The 24,771-nt window shown below is 36.0% G+C and overlaps 2 protein-coding genes across 3 annotated transcripts in view; both read left to right on the top strand.

Moving 5' to 3' along the window:
- Positions 1–24,771, top strand: part of MLLT3 (MLLT3 super elongation complex subunit) — a 267,123-nt gene that overhangs the window by 154,783 nt on the left and 87,569 nt on the right. For both annotated transcript variants that reach the window (XM_063080911.1, XM_063080912.1), the window contains exons 3-4: positions 6,505–6,587; positions 15,895–16,038. In XM_063080911.1, coding sequence (XP_062936981.1) covers positions 6,505–6,587; positions 15,895–16,038 — 227 coding nt within the window. The remainder of the gene's footprint in view (positions 1–6,504; positions 6,588–15,894; positions 16,039–24,771) is intronic.
- Positions 13,550–14,545, top strand: LOC134364963 (glyceraldehyde-3-phosphate dehydrogenase-like). Its single transcript, XM_063081178.1, has one exon. The coding sequence runs from the start codon at positions 13,550–13,552 to the stop codon at positions 14,543–14,545; it is 996 nt and encodes a 331-aa protein (XP_062937248.1).

The following is a 24,771-nucleotide window of genomic DNA, read 5'->3' as shown; positions in this document are numbered from 1 at the left end:
TTTCCCCTCAATACTGCTTTTGCAGTATCCCACAGGTTTTGGTATGATGTATCATTGTTTTCATTAGTTTCAATAAACTTTTTGATTTCCTGCTTGATTTCTTCTTGGACCCATATGTCATTAAGTAGAATGCTGTTTAATTTCCATGTGTTTGTATAGTTTCCAGAGTTTTGTTTGTTATTAATTTCTAGTTTTAATCCATTGTGGTCTGAGAAGATACATGGGATAATTCCAATTTTTTTGAATTTATTGAGACTTGATTTGTGACCTAATATGTGATCTATCCTGGAGAATGATCCATGTGCTGATGAGAAGAATGAATATTCTGAGGTTGTTGGGTGGAATGTTCTGTAGATATCTGCCAATTCCAATTGGTCTAGAGTCTTGTTTAGATCTTGTGTTTCTCTACTGATTCTTTGCCTAGATGATCTGTCTAATATTGACAGTGGAGTGTTCAGGTCCCCTGCTATTATGGTATTAGTGTCTATTTCCTTCTTTAGGTCTAATAGAGTTTGTTTTATAAATCTGGCTGCTCCAACATTGGGTGCGTACATATTTATGATTGTTATGTCTTCTTGATGGATCAGTCCTTTTATCATTAAGTAGTGTCCCTCATTGTCTCTTTTTATGGTTTTTAGTTTAAAGTCTATTTTGTCAGATATAAGAATAGCCACTCCAGCTCGTTTTTCTTTTCTGTTTGCATGGTAAATCTTTTTCCATCCTTTCACTCTTAGTCTGTGTGAATCTTTTATCAGAAGGCTCCCAACAAAGAAAAGCCCAGGACCAGATGGATTCACAGCAGAATTTTACCAAACATTCAAAGAGGAATTGACACCGATTCTTTACAAACTATTCCAAAAGATTGAAACGGACGCAAATCTCCCAAACTCATTCTATGAAGCAAACATCATCCTGATACCAAAACCAGGTAAAGATATAACCAAAAAAGAAAACTACAGGCCGATATCCTTGATGAATATAGATGCAAAAATCCTCACTAAAATACTAGCAAACAGAATACAGCAACACATACGAAAAATTATTCATCACGATCAAGTGGGATTCATCCCAGGGATGCAAGGTTGGTTCAACATACGCAAATCAATAAATGTGATACACCATATTAATAAAGTCAAACACAAGGACCATATGATCATCTCTATAGATGCTGAAAAAGCATTTGATAAAGTTCAGCACTCATTCATGACAAAGACCCTCTATAAGTTAGGTATAGAGGGAAAGTATCTCAACATAATTAAAGCCATATATGCCAAACCCACTGCCAATATCATCCTGAATGGGGAAAAGCTGAAAGCTTTTCCTTTAAGAACAGGCACTAGACAAGGATGCCCACTCTCACCACTCCTATTCAACATAGTGTTGGAAGTACTAGCCAGAGCAATCAGAGAAGAGAAGGAAATAAAGGGCATCCAGATTGGAAAAGATGAAGTCAAACTGTCCCTGTTTGCAGATGACATGATCCTATATATCGAACAGCCTAAAACCTCTACAAAAAAACTGTTGGAATTGATAAATGATTTCAGCACAGTAGCAGGATACAAAATCAACACACAAAAATCAGTAGCATTTCTTTTCTCCAATAGTGAACATGCAGAAGGAGAAATCAAGAAAGCCTGCCCATTTACAATAGCCACCAAAAAAATAAAATACTTAGGAATTGAGTTAACCAAGGAGGTGAAAAATCTCTATAACGAGAACTACAAACCACTGCTGAGAGAAATTAGAGAGGATACAAGAAGATGGAAAGATATTCCATGCTCTTGGATTGGAAGAATCAACATAGTGAAAATGTCCATACTACCCAAAGTGATATACAAATTCAATGCAATCCCCATCAAAATTCCAAAGACATTTTTCTCAGAAATGGAAAAAACTATTCAGACATTTATATGGAACAATAAAAGACCACGAATAGCCAAAGCAATGCTGAGCAAAAAAAATAAAGCTGGAGGCATAACACTACCTGACTTTAAGCTATACTACAAAGCTAGAATAACCAAAACAGTATGGTACTGGCATAAAAACAGACACACTGACCAATGGAATAGAATAGAGAATCCAGAAATCAACCCTCACACTTACTGTCATCTGATCTTTGACAAAGGCACCAAGCCTATTCACTGGGGAAGGGACTGCCTCTTCAGCAAGTGGTGCTGGGATAACTGGATATCGTTATGCAGGAGAATGAAACTAGATCCATACCTCTCACCATATACTAAAATCAACTCAAAATGGATTAAGGATTTAAATATACACCCTGAGACAATAAAACTTCTTAAAGAAAACATAGGGGAAACACTTCAGGAAATAGGACTGGGCACAGACTTCATGAATACGACACCAAAAGCACGGGCAACCAAAGGAAAAATAAACAAATGGGATTATATCAAACTAAAAAGCTTCTGCACAGCAAAAGAAACAATTAAAAGAGTTAAAAGACAACCAACAGAGTGGGAGAAAATATTTGCAAAATATACATCTGACAAAGGATTAATATCCAGAATATATAAGGAACTCAAACAACTTTACAAGAAGAAAACAAGCAACCCAATTAAAAAATGGGCAAAAGAGCTAAGTAGGCATTTCTCTAAGGAAGAAATCCAAATGGCCAACAGACATATGAAAAAATGCTCAACATCACTCAGCATCCGGGAAATGCAAATCAAAACCACATTGAGATACCATCTAACCCCAGTTAGGATGGCTAAAATCCAAAAGACTATGAACGATAAATGCTGGCGAGGCTGCGGAGAAAAAGGAACTCTCATACATTGTTGGTGGGACTGCAAAATGGTGCAGCCTCTATGGAAAATGGTATGGAGGTTCCTTAAACAATTGCAAATAGATCTACCATACGACCCAGCCATCCCACTGTTGGGAATATACCCAGAGGAATGGAAATCATCAAGTCGAAGGTATACCTGTTCCCCAATGTTCATCGCAGCACTCTTTACAATAGCCAAGAGTTGGAACCAGCCCAAATGCCCATCATCAGATGAGTGGATACGGAAAATGTGGTACATCTACACAATGGAATACTACTCAGCCATAAAAACGAATGAAATACTGCCATTTGCAACAACATGGATGGACCTCGAGAGAATTATATTAAGTGAAACAAGTCAGGCACAGAAAGAGAAATACCACATGTTCTCACTTATCGGTGGGAGCTAAAAATTAATATATAAATTCACACACACACATACACACATACACACACAAACCGGGGGGGGGGGAAGAAGATATAACAACCACAATTATTTGAAGTTGATACAACAAACAAACAGAAAGGACATGGTTGGGGGGGAGGGGGGGAGGGAGAAGGGAGGGAGGTTTTGGTGATGGGGAGCATTAATCAGCTACAATGTATATCGACAAAATAAAATTAAAAAAAAAATAAAATAAAAAAAAAATAAACTTATAGTACAAAAAAAAAAAAAATAAATAAAAATAAAAATAATTGCTGTTATGTCTAATGAACTTTCCCTACTGGCTAAAATGTTTCTTAGTTTTAACTTCTGTTTCTTTTTTAGAACTAACTTAGAAACTTATGATAATGATTCTGATTATAAGATACCTGAATAAATAAATAAACAACTTCTCCCAATTTGACTTTCTTCAGATTGTAACTGTAAGTTTGTATTCAATTTGCTGCTGATTTTCTGGCATGTTTATTATGTATCAAGATTTTCTCTTTGCTTCTAGTTAAGAACTCAGGACGGCTTTACAGATTTTATTCGTTGTTACTGATGAAAATATTGCATTTTAAAATAATTGAGATATAAGTTGGTAAGCAGTTTCTTATAAAATCAGACATCTATAGAATATTAATACATAGCAGATCATTTCCTTTATGGATTGGAAAAAAATCCAAGACCATCAACTATAAGATGTGCTCACTAACAGCTGCTTCCTATAATAGGAACAATTTGCATGCAGAATAGAGAAAATGAATTATACAAAAGGGTGTATAGAGGAACAGCTATAACTCCTCTGGCATGTGCAGCAGCCCACAGAATAAACTTCCTTCAAATGACATTGGCATGATTAATCCCAAGCAACCTGGATACTGAAACTACTATTCTGAAAAGGGACTCTGCAGCCTGGAAGTTTCATGCGCATAATACTAGCTTCTAGCTTGGGTGGGGTGGGGGCTGCTCAGTGCATTTCCTGGCATCTCCCCAAACCCTTCCCATGCTCAGTGTATTTGAGTATTTAAGGCAGGTTGGTAGGTGGTCAGTGGATACAAAATTAAAGCCGTTCTTTTGCTTTTCCATTTTATTTTTTAGAAAAAGTTATAAGGAGGTCAAGCGAGATGCCTCATTCCTGATTTACTTCTTCTGATTTCAGTTTGCAGAAATTTTCCTAAGATGGCTAAAGTGAGACTGTCCAGCATTAAAATCCTGCCTTCGGTATACCTCTTTGTAACCATATTTGAACTTGTGGGACATCTAGCCAATTTTCATGTCCATTATCAATGTCATTTTCTGTAATAAAAATGCCTCATGCTTGCATTCCCCCACATGTAGTCTCCTGGCATGAGGTCATGATGTTTCCTCTCTTTAAAGGGTAAGGAAATGGAGGTCCTCTAGAGAATCCTCAGTCCACGGCTATGGACCTGAGTCTTCTGATCCAAATGCGGAGCTTTCTACTTACCGCCTCCTTTTTATTTTCATCCGAAAATGATACATGGTGATCAGATATTTAATTGTTAGATTTCCTGCCTCACTTGGGTTGTTTATTGAGACCTTATGTGTGCCAGGCCCTGTGATGTATCTTTTACGTACATACATCACTGTCTTGGTCTGTTCAGGCTGCTGTAACAAAGTACCAGAGAGTGGGTGGCTTATAGACAACAGAAATTTATTTCTCATTGTTCTGGAGGCTGGAAAGTCCAAGATCAGGGTGCCAGCATGATTGGGTTCTGGTGATGGCCCTCTTTGGGGTTGCAGAGTATGGTCTTCTCACCATGTTCTCACATGGTGGAAGTAGTGAGAGAGCTCTCTGGGGCCTCTTTTATAAGGGTATTAATCCCATTCATGAAGTTTCCATTCCCATGACCTATTCACCTCCCAAATGCCCCACCTCCTAATACCATCACAACTAGGGGTTAGGATACTTCAACATATGGACACAAACATTCAGTCCGTAGCAGTCACCCTGTTTAATCTTCCCACTGACTGAAGGAGGAACCCAAGGTTCAGAGAGGTGAAATAACTTTGCAAAGGTAGCCTGCCTAGTCTGACGTGGACCATGGATTGGCATCCAGGTGTGCTGGCTGCTGTAGCTAGAGCCCTGGACTCTCTCTGTCTTCCTGAGGTAAATGTTCTTTCTGTCCTTGAGTGAAAGGAAGCCAGCAGATGAGATTCTTGAATATATGGTCCTAAGGAACTCTGTTGAGTGTCAAAGCAGTGATTCAGGCAGTTAGTGCTTTGGGAGAGTAAAAGAATAGATGATAGTACTTTGTGGTCTAGAAAGGCCTTGTGAAAAAATTGGGATTTGAATTAGCAGTGAATACTAAGAGTAGCCTCAAGGTATGATGGAAGTAGTAGCAGGAGGACCAGGTACAGGTGGAAAATGCTGGGCACGTTTGGGGGGAAATTGATGCATTTGAATGAAGCTCAGAGGTTTTGGTAGGTGACAAAGGAAGGCAGGCTGGAAAGGTAAGCTGGAGCTGCCGAAGAGGACTTGGTGTACCAGAGTATGTGACATTGACATTCAGCATATGCTTTTTTACTTTATGGGTACTACCAAAATGCAGTCTTAACCAGAATAAGTTGGTTCGTGATTGATTTTGGTTTAATGGAAATTTTGGTGTGATGAAATCCTGTTCAGCTTCTTGGGATCTCTCATTCCCCAAGAACTTGCCTAATAGTCTTGTTTGTTTCTTATATATTCTTATGATATGATTAGATTTTAAGTGTTTGCATGTATAATAACATTTCAATCAGCAATTTTTTTGGGGGGAGATGGTATGTGTGTGTGGTGAATCTTAATGTTCAAGGTTTGGGATTTTCTAAGGAAAGAAAGTGGTGTAGAAATTAGGACATCTCAGACAAGTGAGGGGTTTAGATAGGGTCTGATTTGTGTCAAAGACTAGATATAAATAATACTTTTGTTAGGAAATTTATAGTTCTTTTCTAGCTTTGGGTCATAAGGAGCTATCCTCTGTTTCCCTAAAGCTTTATAGCAGGGTGATAACAACTGAAGTCCGTTCATGAATGATCATGATCCACTGTGATGAACGATCTTCCATGAAGATTTGAATAAATAATTTACATATTTGCTTTACCTACGAAAAATTATTGGTAATGATTCTGGTGAAGAAATATAAGGATAAATCAAAAACTCATCTAGGGATGGCAAGGGACTAGATAGTATCTAGATAGTAAAATGGGATTTTTTTTCTTTTAAAAAAGAAAGGAAGAATTTTTTTTTTGTCTGTTATTCTCATCTTACCTGTTTTCTTTTTTAATGTTGCAGTGTGCAAAGATCCACCTTACAAAGTAGAAGAATCTGGGTATGCTGGTTTCATTTTGCCAATTGAGGTTTATTTTAAAAACAAGGTATGTAAACTTTACCCATTAATCTTTCAGTAAAAGATTCTTCATTAATCAAATGATATTTAAAATAATTTTGATTCATAGGCCCTTCTATCACTAGGTGATTTTAAAATGAAAGTTAAATTTGTCTTCTAGGAATTCTGACTTATTGTTACCCTTAAGTACAGAGGAAGTGGCTAGAAAAAGATAATTTCAATTATATATATGAAACCTATTAAATATTCCTTTTAATAGAAGAGTGATTGCCATTTTAAAAGAGATTAATATGTATTTGTAAATAGAAAAGAGAAATTATGGTTTTTCAGTGAAATGCTCCTTTTCTCACTTTCACATTTCTAGAATTTTTGAGGCTTGCAAAGAATAATCTCATTTTATTGTTAGCTGATACACACATGACACATATATATGGTTATTTCAACTTGAGATGTTATGGATTCTGTTGGATTTAAAAGTTTTCAACAGTACCTGTGTGGCAGAGCATACAGGCCATATAACGTTGGAGAAGTTGCTCAACCTCTGTGGGACTTACTTTCCTTATTTACAAAATGTGGAGGCAAGAGTACCTACCTCATGAGGTGGTTAGAAGGATTCAATAAAATAATAATAATAAAATAAATCTGTGTGCAGTATTTAGAACAGTGCCTCATATATAAATAAGCACTATGTGAATGCTACGTATTATTTGCAGTCACGCTGTTCCTTCATTTTCTTCCAAAGGTATCATAATTTCTAAAACTTGCCCAAAAGTGAGACAATTCACTTTTTTAAAAAAGGAACCGAGCAAATAGAATGTCATGTTATCCAAGCCAGTGCTCCATGGAATATGGTCCTTGGGACAACAGCAGCATCAGCATCACCTAAGAGCAGCTTAGAAATGAGATTTTCAGACTCCACCCAGATTGACTGAATAAGACTCTCTGGGGACGGGGTCTAGGAATCTGCATATTTACTAGTCTTTCAAGTGATTCCGATGCTCAATAAAGTATGAGAACCACTGATAAACCACTGTTTAATGTGCAGTGCCTTCCATTGGAACAGTGTCCCACTGGCTTAGCTTATAGAAGGCTCAGCCTTCAATTCAACAAAGATCTCTTTATGATTAAGAGATAATTCATTTTTAATTAAGCTATAGTAAGACTATCCTGTAAAGTGGAGTGTATGGATGATAGGATAGATTCTGTTTCATATTTATGTTCCTTTCTGAGCCTATCTCCTCATTCCTGCTGTATGCCTCCCACAAAAACCTGCTACCCCATTAATTGGCGTTTTCTCATATTTATATTTTTGAGGTATATTTGACAGTAACTTAATTTCTGCATAGTTTACTTTGTCCTTGACAGTGTGCTGCACCTTTACCTATATTATTTCTTTTAGTATATTTATAAGAACTTTCAAGAGGTAAGTATTATTATTCCTACTTTACAAGAAAGGAAACTGTGTCGTGGAAAAATTGAGTAGTTTGTCCAAGACCTCACACAAAATGTCAAAACCAGATTCTTGATCTAGATCTTTCTCTCAATTGTCTGTACTCCTAACTTTTGTGCCTTAGAAGCAATAACTCTTTGTTAGAATAATGATTATCTTTCTTGGTGGTAATACTACTGTATCATCCTCACGTTTTTCATCAAATCAGAATTTGTTGGGTTGCATTTATATCTGCTCATGTGATGCCTGTACATTGATATACTGATTTGGTTTTTTTCCTCATTTCAAGCTGGATTTCCCTTAAGAAAATAGTTTTTGGCTTTTTTCTATTTCTTTAAAAAAAAAGCAACTGAGATATAATTCATATATCATAAAATTCACCCTTTTGAAGTATACAACACAGAGGTTTTTAGTATATTCACTGTGTTGTACAATGATTATTACCATTATCAAATTTCAGGACATTTTTATCACCCCACAAAGAAATACTGTACCCATGAGCAATCATACCTCATTCTGTCCCCCCAGTCCCTGGCAACCATTAATCTACTTTCTTTCCTTATGGACTTTCATATTTTGGCCATTTTATACAAATGAAATCATACAATATGTGACCTTTTGTGTCTGGCTTCTTTCAGGTTGTATAAAGATTCATCCATGTTATAGATTTATCGATACTTATTCTTTTTATAACTGAATAATATTCCATTATATAGATATACCACATTTGGTTTATTTATTCGTAAGTTGATGGACATTTGACTTGTTTCCACTTTTTGACTATTATGAATAATGCTGTTATGAACATTTATTTTCAAGTTTTTTTGTGGAAATGTGTTTCCAAATATCCTGGGTATATATCTAAATGGAATTGTTCAGTCATATGGTAACTCTGTGTTTAACATTTTGAGGAACTGCTAAACTGTTTTCTAAAATGACCATACCATTTTACATTGCTACCGGCAATGTATGAAGGTTCTAATTTCTTCAACACTTGTTACTTTGCAGTCATCCTAGTGGGTGTCAAGTGGTATCTCATTTTAGATTTGATTTGCATTTCTCTGATGACTTATGATCTTGAACATAATTTCATATACTTATTGTTTTGTTCATTTGTATATTTTCTTTGGAGAAATGACTATTCAGATCCTGTGCGCATTTTTGATGTAATTTTAACTTAAGTGATCGTGTTTATGAGGAGAAATACAGAGCCTGTCTCCTTTTAATATCTTAGAAGTTTAATTAACAAAGATCACATAGTGCTTTTCTTCCCTCTTGTCACATCCTCATGTCCAATGTTTTAATTTCTTCTTGAGATTGGGCTACACCGTAGGAAAAAATCTAGGCCTTCAAGCCTGGAAAGGTCTTGTCTCAAAGAAATTAGGGGATAGGCAATTATGATCTCTTATGGGTGGACCATAATGGTTATGGTTATAACACTCTCTTCTCGTCACGTAAGTTAATTTGACATTGAATTTGCTTCAGTTTGTAAATAATGCTGCAGTGAAGTATCTTTTCCTCTTCCTTGTTTTTAACTTTTCTGGGCATTTTTAGAAGCTCGTAATTGAATAGAGAAATCTATTTTCTGAATTGTCCAGATTTTTGCTTTATGGAAATAACTGGAATCTCCCCCTACACAGATTTAAAGAGAGAACAAATGGAGGATAAAGAGGCAGCAAGTACCATTCCTGACTCCCCACCCCTCAACACACACATATTTAGTTGTCTCGAAATTCATGGAACAGAGTAAGAAGCAAGATGTAATAAAGGCACTTTGGGTAGTTGTTCTTATGACTGTAGACATATTATTTACTTTGTGAGGGATTTTAGTTTCTTCAGATACTAAGGAAGAAAGAGGCACATGAGATAGAAAGCAGTTCTTTCTTTGGGACCATTATAATATAGATACACTGAACACTAAGTAGATTTTCTGTTTCACATGTCGATTAGCTTATTTCCATTTCTTATTTCTATTTCTGTTATAGGTTTTCTTTAAGATTTTATACTTTATAATGATTGTTATTTTCACATGTGCACAATATTTTTCACTGCTTGTGATACACCTAATTGGTCCTATGTAGAGATGCGGATCAATAAATAGTGATTTAATATATAGAATGCTGTATGGTACTTAGTATAGCAACATGAAGAAGTCTCAAAAAATGATGACTTAAAAGTTGCAGAACAGTGAGTGTGTGTGTGTGTGTAAATATATATACGGTTATGATATCACTTATGTATGTTTTTTATAAACCACTGAAACGAGTAAGTGGTGTTATGAAAACACACATATATAGTATAAGAGCATGTGTTGGAATACAACACAGGAACTTAAGGGCATTGATTAAAGGGGAAGAAGGAATGGAGAAGCTGATATGTATGACATTTTATTTCTTTAAAGGAGAAGGTAAAGCAAATTGGTGGAAGTGTTAGTATCTGTTTAGTATCACTGGAGGTTATGTGGATATAATATTTTAAGTACTTTTCTATATATTATTTTTTATTTAAAAAAATTACTTTGTTACCTCTTTTAATTTATCTTAGAGTGTCTTAGAAACCAGATTTTTCCTATATTCCAGTTTGGATCATTGAACTGGATACAGTTATTTCCTTTTTTTTTTTAAATTTAGATTTAAATTTTATCATGGTAAGATCACTTAACACGAGTCTATCCTCTTAAATTTTAAGTGTACAATAGGTTATTGACTGTAGGTACAGTGTTGTACAGTAGATCTCTAGAGCTTATTCATCTTATTTAACCGAAACTTAATGGCTATTGATTAATAACTCCCCATTTCCCCCCTCGCCTCAGCCCCTGATAACCACCATTCAAGGATTTGATTTTATGAATTTGACTATTTTAGGTACCTCATATAAGTGGAATCACACATGCTTGTCTTTCTGTGTCTGGCTTATTTCACTTAGCATAATGTCTTCGAGGTCCAGCTGGATATATATTCTTGTTTCTCTTCCTACTAGAATGATCCATTGGTAAAAATTTAATAGGTCTATGCTGTTGCTCCAGAATGTTCCTTTTATTTCTTTTGAGTATTTATTGTTTTATTTATCCCTGGAGTTTACTTAACTCTGTCTTAAAGAATGAACATCCATTATAGTAATGTTTTATGAAAAAGTATCATTCAGAGTTTTCATAGGAGTTGAGAGGAAGCAGCCAACAGAATTTCATGTGATACTGGAAGAGTCCTAATACTGCATATTAAGGATATCATCCTATCCATGGTCTCATCCCGGTCTTTGTACTTTCCCTGCTTCTGTAATAAGCTTGTCTTCAGTTTTGCTTATTTATTTGAGCTGTCGGAGTCAAGAAGGATTGTAGAGTGTTAGTACTTCTCTTGAGTTGGTGTGTGTTTATTCTGTCTTATTTTGTATTTGTGCTCAACAAAGCAAGGCTATCTGTGACAGTCGTGTGTTTCAGAAACTCTAAACCAATAAGCGTACTGAAACATTATCAATTGTGGCACTTTAGGTTTGAAAGGATCCGATGCATCTCTCTTTCAGTCTGCTCTCAGAAAAAGCGCATGAGTAAATGTCAAGGACTGAAGCTTCTGCAGAGTGAGAGGGGTAATTTGATGTTGCTAGAAACAGATTTTCACCTCTAGGAAATGTACTAGCTTTATATAGAGAACAAATATACTCTTTCTTGTTTGAACTTTGAAGAAAAATCTTTTCTGAAGAACATAGATTATGGATATTTGACTTTAAGAGAAAATATTCAGTTGACCAGAACACAAGTTTTTCCTTACATTAAAAAAAAGCATTAAAAGAAAACTATACTCAGGATTCATAGAAAGAGAGTCACTTTCTGCAGTGTTTTATCGAAAACTGATTTTTTTTTTGGTTTGTTTTAAACTGTTGTGGACTATAAAATGGTATTATCACCTCATTCTTTTCATGTAGGTAATTAATTGTGTTTCTCAATATATTTTTCTCTTTAAAAAAAGTATACAGGGGTATATATTCTTTTAGTAAAATTGTATGAAATGAAATTTTGGAGTTTTATTCCCTTGACTCCATTTAATGATTATTATTTCATATAGCCTTTCCATTCCATATTTTCCACCATGAATGTGCATAGATAAAATGTATGTCATCATAAAGATTGGGTATGATATATCATACTTTAATATTTTTCTGTGACTTGCTTTTAATTCATTTAGCAATATGTCTTTCCAAGTCAGTATTTTTAAACACCTGAATGGTAATTCCAGAGTAATGGTGCATCTCATTCTTAATTTTTTGCTATTATAAACAGTGCTACGATGAACATTTTATATATCTTTGCAGCCATTTTTAAATATTTCTGTGGCAGAAATCCTTAGACGGATCAAACATCATATGCATTTAGTATGTTGATAGATGCGTTAAACATAATATGCATTTGATATGTTGATAGATATTGCCAAAATCTATCCAAATCTAATTCTTTTCTAAAAAGGCTTTACCAATTTATGCTTCTGATTACAAGGCAGAAAACTGCCATCCTTTTAAATTAATTCTAGAGTTGCATTGACTGTTTTACAGTTTAGAAGAGAGACAGATAAATCAAATGATCATAATTCAGTGTGATAATTACATTAATAGAGGAGGGCTATAGAAGGATGTGTAATTCAGATTGTATTGGAAGGCATTCCAGAGGAGTTAATGCTTTAGCTGGGTGTTGAGTAATGAGTTTCATTAACTAGGCAATGGAGGAAGGTATGCTGGAAGGAAAGACATTTTAGACATGGGAAGTACTACATGTGAAAGGCAAGATAAATGAGGTAATATGAAGTATTGGGGAAGTGCATGCGCTTCAAAACTGTGGAAGGAGAGAGAGCATGTTGTAAGTGATCAACGGCAATACAGGAAAGGTAGTAAAACACTGATGGTTATTCCGAGGAAGTAGGATTTTATCATAGAAAATGATGAGCCATTAAAGGAGATATATAATCTGATTTTTGTGTTAGAAAGACCACTTTCTTGTCATTGTGAGAAGAAGCATAAGGTAAATTCACAAGCAGGGAGGAGACCACATGAAGGATGAAGGTCTAAGCCAAGGCAATGGTCATGGTGACTAGAGAGAAAAGGAGGTAGATTTGAGAATTCCTAAGGAAGAATACTAAATAGAACTGGGAGGAAATTTGACTTGGCGAGTGAGGGAGAAGGAAGAGTCTGGAATTTTTGTGTATTTTAACCTTGGCAGGGAGTTAGCGTTGCTGTTTGCTTCAGACATGGATAATAGGAGAAAGAGAGATGAAGATTACTTTAATTTAAGGTAATGTATAAATGTGGTAGTGCTGTGGTCAACCTGTGCAACGTATGTTTGTGGCAATTGGGTCAGAGCTGGGCTGGAGATAGAGTTAGGGGATTCACTGTCATGTAGATGGAACTGACTCCCTGTGAATAGGTGTCATCTCCCTGAAAAACTGCAGAAAGGTAAAGGACATCTAAGGGTCAATGAAGAAAGAAGAGAAGCCTATGAAGAAGAATGAGGGCTCTCTGCTCCTGCCCATTCCAGACAGCCGCATCCCAGAGACACGATGGTGAAGGTCGGAGTAAATGGATTTGGCCATATTGGATGCCTGGTCACCAGGGCTGCTTTTAACTCTGACAAGATGGATATTGTTGCCATCAATGACCCCTTCATTGACCTCAACTACATGGTCTACATGTTCCAGTATGATTCCACCCATGGCAAGTTCTGTGGCACTGTCAAGGCAGAGAATGGGAAGCTTGTCATCAATGGGAAGGCCGTCACCATCTTCCAGGAGCGAGATCCCGCCAACATCAAATGGGGTGATGCTGGTGCTGAGTATGTCGTGAAGTCCACTGGTGTCTTCACAACCTTGGAGAAGGCTGGGGCTCACTTGAAGGGTGGAGCCAAAAGGGTCATCATCTCTGCGCCTTCTGACGCCCCCATGTTTGTGATGGGTGTGAATCACGAGAGCTATGAAAACACCCACACGATCGTCAGCAATGCCTCCTACACCACCAACTGTTTAGCCCCCCTGGTCAAGGTTATCCATGACAACTTTGGCATTGTGGAGGGACTCATGACCACAGTCCATGCTGTCACTGCCACCCAGAAGATGGTGGATGGCCCCTCCGGGAAACTGTGGCGCGGTGGCCATGGGGCTCTCAAGAACATCATCCCTGCATCTGCTGGCGCTGCCAAGGCCGTGAGCAAGTTCATCCCTCAGCTGAATGGGAAGCTCACTGGCATGGCCTTTCGTGTCCCCACTGCCAATGTGTCAGTTGTGGATCTGACCTGCCATCTGGAGAAGGCTGCCAAATATGAAGACATCAAGAGGGTGGTGAAGAAGGCATCAGAGGGCCCCCTGAAGGGCATCCTGGGCTACACTGAGGACCAGGTTGTCTCCACTGACTTCAACAGTGACACACACGCTTCCACCTTCGACGCTGAGGCTGGCATTGCCCTCAATGACCACTTTGTCAAGCTCATTTCCTGGTATGACAGTGAATATGGCTACAGCAACAGAGTGGTGGACCTTATGGTTCACATGGCCTCCAAGTAGTAAGAACCCCCAGGACCACCAGCCTCAGCAAGAACACAAGAGGGAAGAGAGAGGCCCTCAGCTGCTGGGGGGGTCCCTGTCCCAACTCAGTCCCCCAACACACTGAGAATGTCCCCTCCTTGGCAGTTTCCATCCCAGACCCCCTAAAGAAGGGGTGGGGCCTAGGGAGCCCTACCTTGTCATGTACCATCAATAAAAGTCCCTTGTACACAGCCAAGAAAAAAAAAGAAGACTGAGAAGGAATGGTCAGTAAATTGTGAGGAAAACCAGGAGAGAATGGTATCTTGATATGAGAAAGGAGGAGCAAGTTTCATGCAAGATGTAGTGTAGGGGAAGAGATAGTGAGCAAACAAGTGGAGACTATGATTTGGGATGTTTGGATAAAGAGGTGGAAACCATGAGTTTGTAGTAGGTGCTGCCTAAATTTGCCAGTTTCAGATGCTAAGACTTGAGTTGAAAGGACTGTGTTCAAATCACTTTGTTTCATCACGTGTTAATAATATAACAACAAAACAGGGCTGACAACTGTCCCAAAGGAGAGCTGGGAGAATTTAATAAGGTGAATGTTAAAGTATATATTAGTCACTGTTGTTATCCTCAGTCTTCATTTCACCTTGGATGGTTAAAAATCAGTGTGTAGAGAGGGATAAATATTTAGCCAACTAAAGTAATGGCTTGAGGAGTTCAATCTGGGTATCATGAAATTCTGATTAATGGGTTCTTTTGCATAGGATGAAGTTTTGCCCTCCCAATTCTTTATTCAGGAATAAATGCCGTTTTTTCATCTCATAGATATTTATTGTACTTCTCTTATGTGCAGGCACTAAACTAGTTGTTGAGGGTACAGTGATGATTCAAACATTGTTTCTACTTTCAACAGTCTTATGATCTAGTGAGGTAATGGAGATAATAAGAAGACAGTTATTCTAAGATATGGCAGAAGTAAGAGGGAGAGATGCACACAGAGCAGAGGAGAGGCAGTGGGGAGTAGGAGTGAAGTTCAAGAAAGGCTCTGGGTAGGGAGGGTAGAGGCAGGAATGTCTTAGGCTTCTGTGTGGGTGGCTGTGTTTGTGGTGTCACACTTGAGAGAGCATGGGGGAAGATGATGAGTTTTTCATTTGGTTTTCCCCTAACACAATCAACTAATTTATCAGATATTTCCTTTTTTTTTTTTTTTTTTTTTGTAGATAATTCCATGGTAATTCTTCTTCCATTACTACTTTGACACTATAGCTGTTAGATGTCTAGATCTTTTCTATTCCCTATGAAGAGTATACCTTGCTTTTTAAATTTCTGTTTATGCCTAACTCTCCGTTTTCTTTCTTATTTATTTATTTTTTAACCTCCAGGAAGAACCTAGGAAAGTCCGCTTTGATTATGACTTATTCCTGCATCTTGAAGGCCATCCACCAGTGAATCACCTCCGCTGTGAAAAGCTAACTTTCAACAACCCCACAGAGGACTTTAGAATAAAGTTGCTGAAGGCAGGAGGGGTGAGTGGTACTCTTGTGAAAAGCTTTTCTATAAAAAACTAGTTGCTAGTGTGATAAGAAGTATAATAATGTTTTGGGAAAGATAAAGAAGATGAAGTACCTTAATGGTTTATCTGTGGACTCATGGTTTGAGCTGCAGAGGTAGGCAAACAATAATATTTTAAGTAGGTATGAGTCAGATTATACTGTTATTTGGAACAGGCTTAAGATCTATGTAGTTCAAATTTATTTTGACAGAAGCCAAAAACAAGCAATAAACTATCCTCGATTAAGAAAAGAGCAATGTCGGGGCCGAGCCCGTGGTGCACTCGGGAGAGTGCGGCGCTGGGAGCTCAGCGACGCTCCCGCTGCGGGTTCGGATCCTATATAGGAATGGCCGGTGCACTCACTGGCTGAGTACCGGTCACGAAAAAGACCAAAAAAAAAAAAGAAAAGAAAAGAACAATGTGTGGACCTTATTATATCAGTTTATAGAAACTTTTGGGTAAAGTTGAAAGTCACATTAAAAATTATGTAAAAAAGAGTTATTGTACAAATTTTCTTGATCATAGTTAATGGAAAGGGTGTATTCGCTTATATTACATGTTTGAATCATTTAAATACACATTTTTGTTTGTTCAATTGTATGTAGTTAAAAGTTGGACTTTCCTTTTTAAGATAATGGTAACAAAAAGGTGTGGTCAATTTTTGCGCTCACGATTTGGCTAGGATGGGAAAAGATTTTCAATCGAGCTTCTTGCAAACATAAGCACCTTGGAATGTTTGCCACTATGTCAGCTGCCAGACAAACACTACTGATCGGTCAAAATCTACTTTAAAGTGGGTGTCATTGGGGATCATTAGCACCCACTTCAGATAAACTTCTCTGTTGTCTTATGTGGGCAATGCAGACCCATCTATTTTGAAATGTGTTCTTTACTCCAGGATCCTCTTCACTTAGTTTTTCTGGAAAGTTTTTGTTTAGTTTTGTGTCCATAAAGATTTTTTCTATAAGCATGTGTAGACTATAACCTGTCAAAATGCTTCATTTCACTGATTATCTGAAGGCTTTGTGGGAAAGAGTTGAGTTTTATGTTTTATGTGGCCCAGAAGTTCTTTCCCTTTATGAGATCATGGACAACTACTTTGAGAATCTCAGAAAAACTGTGGACGCTCTCTTGAGAAAATTGCCCATATATATCATTGTGTGAACGTTTGGGATTATGCGGACCTCCATTTTTTAAATCCTGTTTTGTCAGGATCCTATCTTTTTAACTGAACTAATAAACTAATACACATATGAAGCTTTGCAAGTACTTTTACCACATTTCATTTCTTACTGTGCTGTATGTCAGTAGAGTATGAGTTAAATAGGTATTGGTGGGCCAGCTTCAGAAATGAACCACCACTTAGAGTACATATTGATGAAATGGATCTTCATGAAGAAAAAAATAGATTTTTGTAACACAACTCATTTTAAAGTTAGGAACTTATATGTTTATTAAGGAAGCTGCTTTTAAAAATAACCTTATTTTATTCTTTTTACAGTTATCAAGATCACAGTGTTGATGCTATCTATTTATCTATTGCCCTTAATAATCAACCGGTCCATTTTAAATCCTAATTGTGCTTATTATTTTTCTTTTTATGAGGTGGCATTTTATGCTTTTGATTATTCCTCTTGGGTATCTAGTTGAGGAGGTAATTGGAGTGTGTGAATTATGGAACTTGAGTACATTAAGCTTCTGATAAGGGTCATAGGAAAAAGTAAATATGACGCAAGAACTTTTTAAAGCAATCACTTAGTCCCCAAGTGCTCAAAGTTTGCTTGTGAGCTGGAGGAGAGGTCAGAGGTCAGTGATAATACAGCATAGTGCCGCACCGCATCCTGATAAGGTCTGTAGTCGATTTGTCTGTTGCTCTACTTGGCCATTATCTCAGAATGATCTTCCATGACTTCTAACTTCTCTTCTTTGTGTTTCTTTAAGTGGTGTTTGAAGATGTCAGAATTAGATTGTATCTTGACAACTCTAAAATAATAAGTTGAAATGTGAAATATTCCAAGCATGTGCTATTTGACATAAATTCTTTAAGGGGCTGATTCTATTGAATTTTGTAGTAAAATAAAAATTTAAAAACTCATTTGAAGTTGTAGTAATCCCACATATTTTTTCTATTTCATATGGGAGGATTAAAATAACCATCTATAGAAATTTAAAAAAATAATCAATAGACTAATAAACATTTTTGGCTTACTTAGATTTTTTTAATACCTTATATTATTTTTATCTGACGTATAAACATTAATCATTGTCTTAGTATTAATGCAACCTATCATGGTGTTACTAAGCTATGAGCCATTATGATTTAACTAGAAATCTTCTGTTCATGTTTTGTCTCTTCAGCTAAGCTTTTTTTTTTTTTGGCTGTATTTTGGAGTGGGTGAGGGGGTACTGTTTTCTTTATACCTAGAGATTACCTGTATGACATAGATGTAAATGTTCTACCTTAAAAGGAAAAAAGTTGAACCCTTCTTCATATGGACTGTGTATGATCATTATGCATAACTTGAGGCATAAATAGAGTGAACTTAGTATTTGGCTATGGTTCTTCCTCTTTCATTTTCTCTTTTAAATCAGAAGTATATAGCGCTATTAAAAGTTGAACTTGGTTTTTCAAGAGATCTGAAAGGTTGTTTTTAGAGCTGGCAGCATCTTAGAAAAAAGTGCTTTTCAGTTCTTAGAAGAAAATTATTCCAAAGAACTTTTTTGCCAGAGGAATCTTGAAAAATTGCACTTTTTTTAAACTTTATAATCTATAAACCTATAGCTTCATGATAATTTTGTTTTTTGGCCAATAACATTCTCTTCTTTTTATTGAATTTCTTTTTTTAAATAGTCTCGAAGAAATCTTGGTATGCTTTCCCATTGGAAGAAATGTACCCTGTGCTCTTCTGTTGAATAGCTTTCTAATATTAAGGATATCCTTGCTTTAAAAGAAAAAAATATGAACATTTGTGGGCAGGGTACATTTGCATTTAAGCATTATTTTCTGAGACTTGTAATATGGAATGATTTATTTTAAAGGGCCCTGAAGGTAGTTTCCTCTAAATTAGAGACTTATTAGAGCTTGCTGGGGAAACTATGGATTTGGTTTAGAACCTAGCCCCTGTCAGTCTTTAAGTAAAAAAAAGGACAGAGGACAGAGGTTAGGAAATGGTAAATAACAACTTGAGGGCTTCTTTTAGAAATTATTTATATTTATTTTTTAGATATCTTTATAATTTATTTATTTAAAATTTATTATGATTATGATTATGATTATTATTAAGTGAGGAGATTTCCTTTATTTTGACACGTTTGTTCTTTCATTGGTAGGGGATAAGAAGAGGAAGTTAGTGATAAACTTTTGAGGGCAAAACTTGATATAATCTGTTTGTCCTTGAATTCAGTGTAAGGACCAAGTGTACCCCATTGAGAAGCACCTCTCCATTCCACTGAGATATTTCTGTTTATTTCCCATTTTTAATAAAATGAACTGATAGATCCTTTTTAAATCAGTGAATCTCAAATTATGCTCCTCGGGATGTTAGGATGAAAACGTTTGTGATCATGATAGATGATTTTCTCTCTATTTACTTATCACCTTCTAGTAGCTAGAATTCAGTCATACTGAAAAACAGTGCAGAAGAGTTTGAAATCCCTTACTCTTAAGACAGCAGATTGAAAGACGATGATCTTTTCTTTTGGGTGTTGGCAAAGCAAAGATATATTAGGTATTGTATGTTATATAATAAAACTCATTGTTTTACTAACTTGTCTGGATTTCTGGTTGAGAGGGAGTGTGATAAGTTGGAAAAGTTTTCAAATCAGGTAGATTTAGGTAAAAACCTCACCTCTATCATCTTCCATCTGGGTTGCCCAGAAAAGTTATTGCATCTTTTTGAATCTCTGTTTATCAGCCATGAAGTGGACATGGCAGTATTTCCCTCACAGGCAATGTTTAACCATTGTATATACCTAGTGCCTTGATTCTTTTTCCTTCAATTACTGGTTTAGAAGATCAACAGATGCTTACCCACCTTATACTGGGAACTTAAAGGTACAGTGAAAAAGGTTTGTTATTTAGTTTAAGCTACTCTACATTTACTCACAGGAAAACATGCTTAGCACCAATTAGTGTGACCCACACATTGATGGATGTATGATGTGTTTAAAGAAGATTAGCCCATGGTATCTTTCTTTAGGATTTTATACTCCAGCTATTTGTATTTTGCTTTTATAAAGTATAACCAGGTCTCTTTGGAAATTCATTTTTAAGATGTAAGGTTTTATTAGAAAAATTATTGATTCTTACCATTGTTCTTAATTCTAAATTTCTAGCAGAGAAAAGGCTTATCCAAGCTGTGTGTTCTCTTAGAAAATTTCACATGTAGTATGTCCAGCAAGGTAATTGCATCCTTGGGCTTCTACAAAGAAAGCACAACAGGGGCAAGCATCTTTGGAGAATCGAGTTTATTTTACAGCTGTTTCCTTTTTTTGGCCTGGAAATCAAGTGGTCTGCTGTGGTTCTGTTGTTCTTTATGTGATAGTAGGTGTTGGTGTTTCATTCTCTCTCTTTCTCCCTCCCCCCACCTGCTTCTTTTTTTCCTTTCTTTCTTTTCTCAATTAAACAGGGCAAAGTTTAAACATGTTGTTCAGTCTATTTCTGAATCACTGGCAAGCAGTTAATTTTGAGGACTGAAAATTAAAACTAACCACAACACTTGTTAAAACTAGGGTTTCTATAGGCAGAAATCCAATTCTGTTCAGACACCACCTGTTTCAATAGGACATTTCAGACACCCATTTGGCAAGATTTGTTGGAGAAGACATGGGGAACATGCTTTCAGACTGTATTAAGACTGCAGCATAATGCAGTCATGTTTCTCAGAGTGACAGTTACATTTATATATGATGTTTTTGCAAGGAATAAATTGGAATCTTTCTGACACACTCTTATTGTGAAGTGGAATTCAGGTCCACAGTGGACCTCCAACAAGGGGTTTTGGTTATTAAAGTACTGAAGGGATTTTATGATAAGAAGCTTTCACTAGTAGCTGTGTCAAACCATCTGAACATAGCCTTAGATTGCAAGGATCTGAAATGAATCTCGTTTAGGGTGGTTTAGTATTTTCTTTGTATGGGAGTTTGGAGCACCTCTAATTTCTGAACTGTACAGATCACATTCTCTCTCTATCAAATTTTAATTTGTTTTGAATAGGTAAGTACATACACAATGCAAAATGACATACAATGAGCCTTCTTCTTGGCTACCAATAATACTTACTGTAGTGAATAATCTCATACAAAGTTCTTTATGCACATGAATGAGTATGGCCATAGGATAAATTCCTAGGAGTAGAATTGTGGCTCCAAGGCAAAGTGGAATTTAAATTTTGGTAGACATTTACAAATTTCCCACAGAAGGGGTAAGACTCCTCGTTGCTTCCATCAGTACTGTGTGAGAGTACCTATTTCTCCACACAGTGATTTATTAAGGTCCCCTTTCCCCCAATCTGATGGGTGAAAAATGGTATCTCATTTTTAATTCACATTTCTCTTGAGTGATGATGAGCAACTTTTCATATGCTTAAAAAGCCATTTTCATTTCCTTTCAAAGACCACATTTTAATGTATTTTAAATTGGAAATATTCTAAGTGTTTCGGTTTTGACTTAAATTTATGGTTACTCTTCCCACCTACTTACATTTGGAAAGGTTACAAAAAGATATGGAAGCCTCCTTAACCAAGGTCTGTGTTTTCAGGCTTTCTTCGATATGTAACAAATTATGTTCTTAGGAACTGATTTGTCAAGACTTTGGCTTCTAAAAATATAAATGGCTTCTGTGGCAAACTCATCTGGACAGTGCCCAGAGATGGATAGCCAGCTGTTTCTTTTAAAGATGACTTAAAGAAAATAATACAGAGAAGGTTATTTTAGTGACTGTCACTGAACAGCTTCACTGGATTTTTGGATATTTGTTTTGGAACAAGTGTGCTTTTTTTTGTTATTTTCTGATATATGTATATCATCCTGTAATTGTCTGCTTCAAATGATAAGAGAATGCTCCTGTTTTTCACTGGCACTGATAAAAGGTGATTTATTTAAATAAATGTACTATCAAGCAGGCTGCCTCATTTATTTGGTTGTTTCTCAGACGAAGTTAATTTTCTGTCATATTTGGTATTTTCTCCTCTTTTCTATATCTTTGGCTGCCCCCTAACCCCAACCTCTGGAAAATTAAATCATAAATGATTGGTAGAATGTCGAAGTTGTGGGCCTTAATTCCACATGCAACATTGATCTCATAAATTCTTTTAAAGAAAGCATGGTCATGATGGTGGAAGGTTATTTATGTCGCTCAACATATTTAGTGGTTTTATGTTTTACTGTCTTCTGAAAGTCATACAAGTTGATTGCACGACAGTAACAGACTTTTGAAAATATGCGCCAAAAACTATCTGTAATATAAAACAATTTTCCTGCTTTCATTTTTTTCTTCCTACCTAACTACCGGTTCACCTTTTAAGTAAGGAGGGAAAAAAGAAGGATATACTATACACTCATTTCAAAGCTCTAATAGTGATGTGAGGGGAAGTCTTAGGTCCCATGATGAGAAAGACACATGATGAAGGACACTGATGGTCATTTGAATTCGTGGTTCCAGTCCTGTCCTTCTTAGTTCTTCTAGGAATGTGTTTGAAAGAAGTCTCCCAAGTGTAGGAAAATGTTCTACCTGTAAAGATATTCATAAGAATAAGCCACCTAAAAAAAAAAAAAAAAAAAAGAATAAGCCACCTAATCTGAATAACAACAACAGAAAAACCAATAAAAACCCAAATACTCGTAGTGCATAAACTGATTAAAGGCTAAAACAAAAAGAAATGAGACAAGAAGATTTTCCTAGAGTGTGTACTGAGAAAAGTTCTGTTGAGTGTTTAGCCATCAATATTCAAAAGTATGCCACATTTCTTTTCAGCAGTTTGGGGAGTAGCAGTTTAGCTGACTATATGTAAGAAACTCTTAATGTAGTCACCTTAATTTAGTCTTAAAAGGAAATCCTGTGTTATCTAAAAGAAAGTTATCACTTAACCCTGCCCCTAGCTCCTGCCCCCAGCTCCTGCCCTCCGTGCACAAAAAGCTAAGAAAATAAATGAACAGAAAAGGAAAAAAATTGAAGGATGTGAGTCTTGGAGGATTTTTACATTTAAAAATAAATAACTATTTGTCTTTTTAAGTACAAAAATATTGGAATTGAAAACTCTTGATTAAATCTCTCCCCCTTCTTGGCTCAGGTAGTGCTTTATGCACTTGTTTCAAAGCTGCATGCAAAGTTTATCTAATACTATATCTGGGTCTGTTCTCTTATTTCTAGAATGCTAAGGGACTTGTTTATGAGGGCAACTGCCTATTTTAATTGTCCCTACAGGACATTTTTTGGGTTCATACACTATAATATTAAGTAAAAACAATTTTGGGGGGTATGGAGTGGGAAGAAGAAGGGGAGGTTATGTTTAACGTTTTATTTTCTGATTTTCTCTCGTTATATACGTTATAAGTAAACTTGACAAGTGATCAGAATCTGAAGGTAGCAGTTTGAAGAATAAATGTCTGAGTCTCTTGAAATAGACATTTGCAGTTCATTTTTAGGGAGTGAGGATAGATGGTAGGTGGTTTAATATAATAATCTTTATTATCACAAGGGACACAGCCATGGTGTAATAGATTTGATATCTGAAGGCACAAATTCAATTGCTGGATCTGCTGCTAATTTACCTTGGGTTTAAGGTTGGTATAAATATAAAGTCAGCATAATATCTCCTTCCTTCCACTTGAGATTATTAAATAAAATGTGGTACACAGTTAAGCAGTCAGTAAATAATTGTTTTATTTATTGAAATGCCCTCCTTTTCCTACAGATTTATATTATGCTTTGTGTTAAACCATGGTTTTTGATACCTGGAAAAGTGGAAATAAAAGATTTCCATTCCAAGGCTCTGACATAATAATGGTGTTCTACTAGAAAGAACATATTTTAGCTTCAAGAAGGAATCTAATTTTAGCCCTGATTTTAAAATAAATAAGGGCTACCTTTAGAAAATGTAGATTTTCTAGAAAAGCAAAAAAGAGGAAAATAAGTCATTATAATCTCTCCAAGTGACCATAACCTCTGTTAGTATTTTACATTGTATATTTTTATGTAGATATCCCACCAAATCTTTATATTTAATATATTAAACATAAATTGCATAGATTTAAAACATTATGACTTCCTTTACTTTATTCTTCAAAACATGTCCTCACTTCAGGGGATTAATATAAAAATTTTGGTTGTTTAAGAACTTATCAGTAATGTGTTCTGTGGCTTTTGTTTTTCTTTTTTTGTTTTCCCCTTTTGACTCTCTACTTCTCAAAATTAAACTTATTGGCTTAAGACTTAAAGACTATAATGACATTAAGAACAAAAGAACATTTCACACAAATCTGAGATTTTCTCTTAATGATTCTGGCAATGCAGGAGTATGATGGTCTAGTGTTTTTTGTAACTGGATAGGGCATAAGAGATCAGTTATTTGGAATGATTTGTATTTTAATATAGATTATTGTAGGTGTAGATTTTGTAACTTGTCTTTGTAAATATCATTCTCGCCCTCCCTCCCCTTCTGGACTAGTTTAGGGGCCTGTGGGTAGTGTGAAATGGTTAAATATAAA

The sequence above is a fragment of the Cynocephalus volans genome, chromosome 16 (genome assembly GCF_027409185.1).
Source record: "Cynocephalus volans isolate mCynVol1 chromosome 16, mCynVol1.pri, whole genome shotgun sequence".
NCBI lineage: Eukaryota > Metazoa > Chordata > Mammalia > Dermoptera > Cynocephalidae > Cynocephalus > Cynocephalus volans.
The sequence above is the reverse complement of the archived record's forward strand: the minus strand, read 5'-3'. Positions and strand labels throughout refer to the sequence as shown.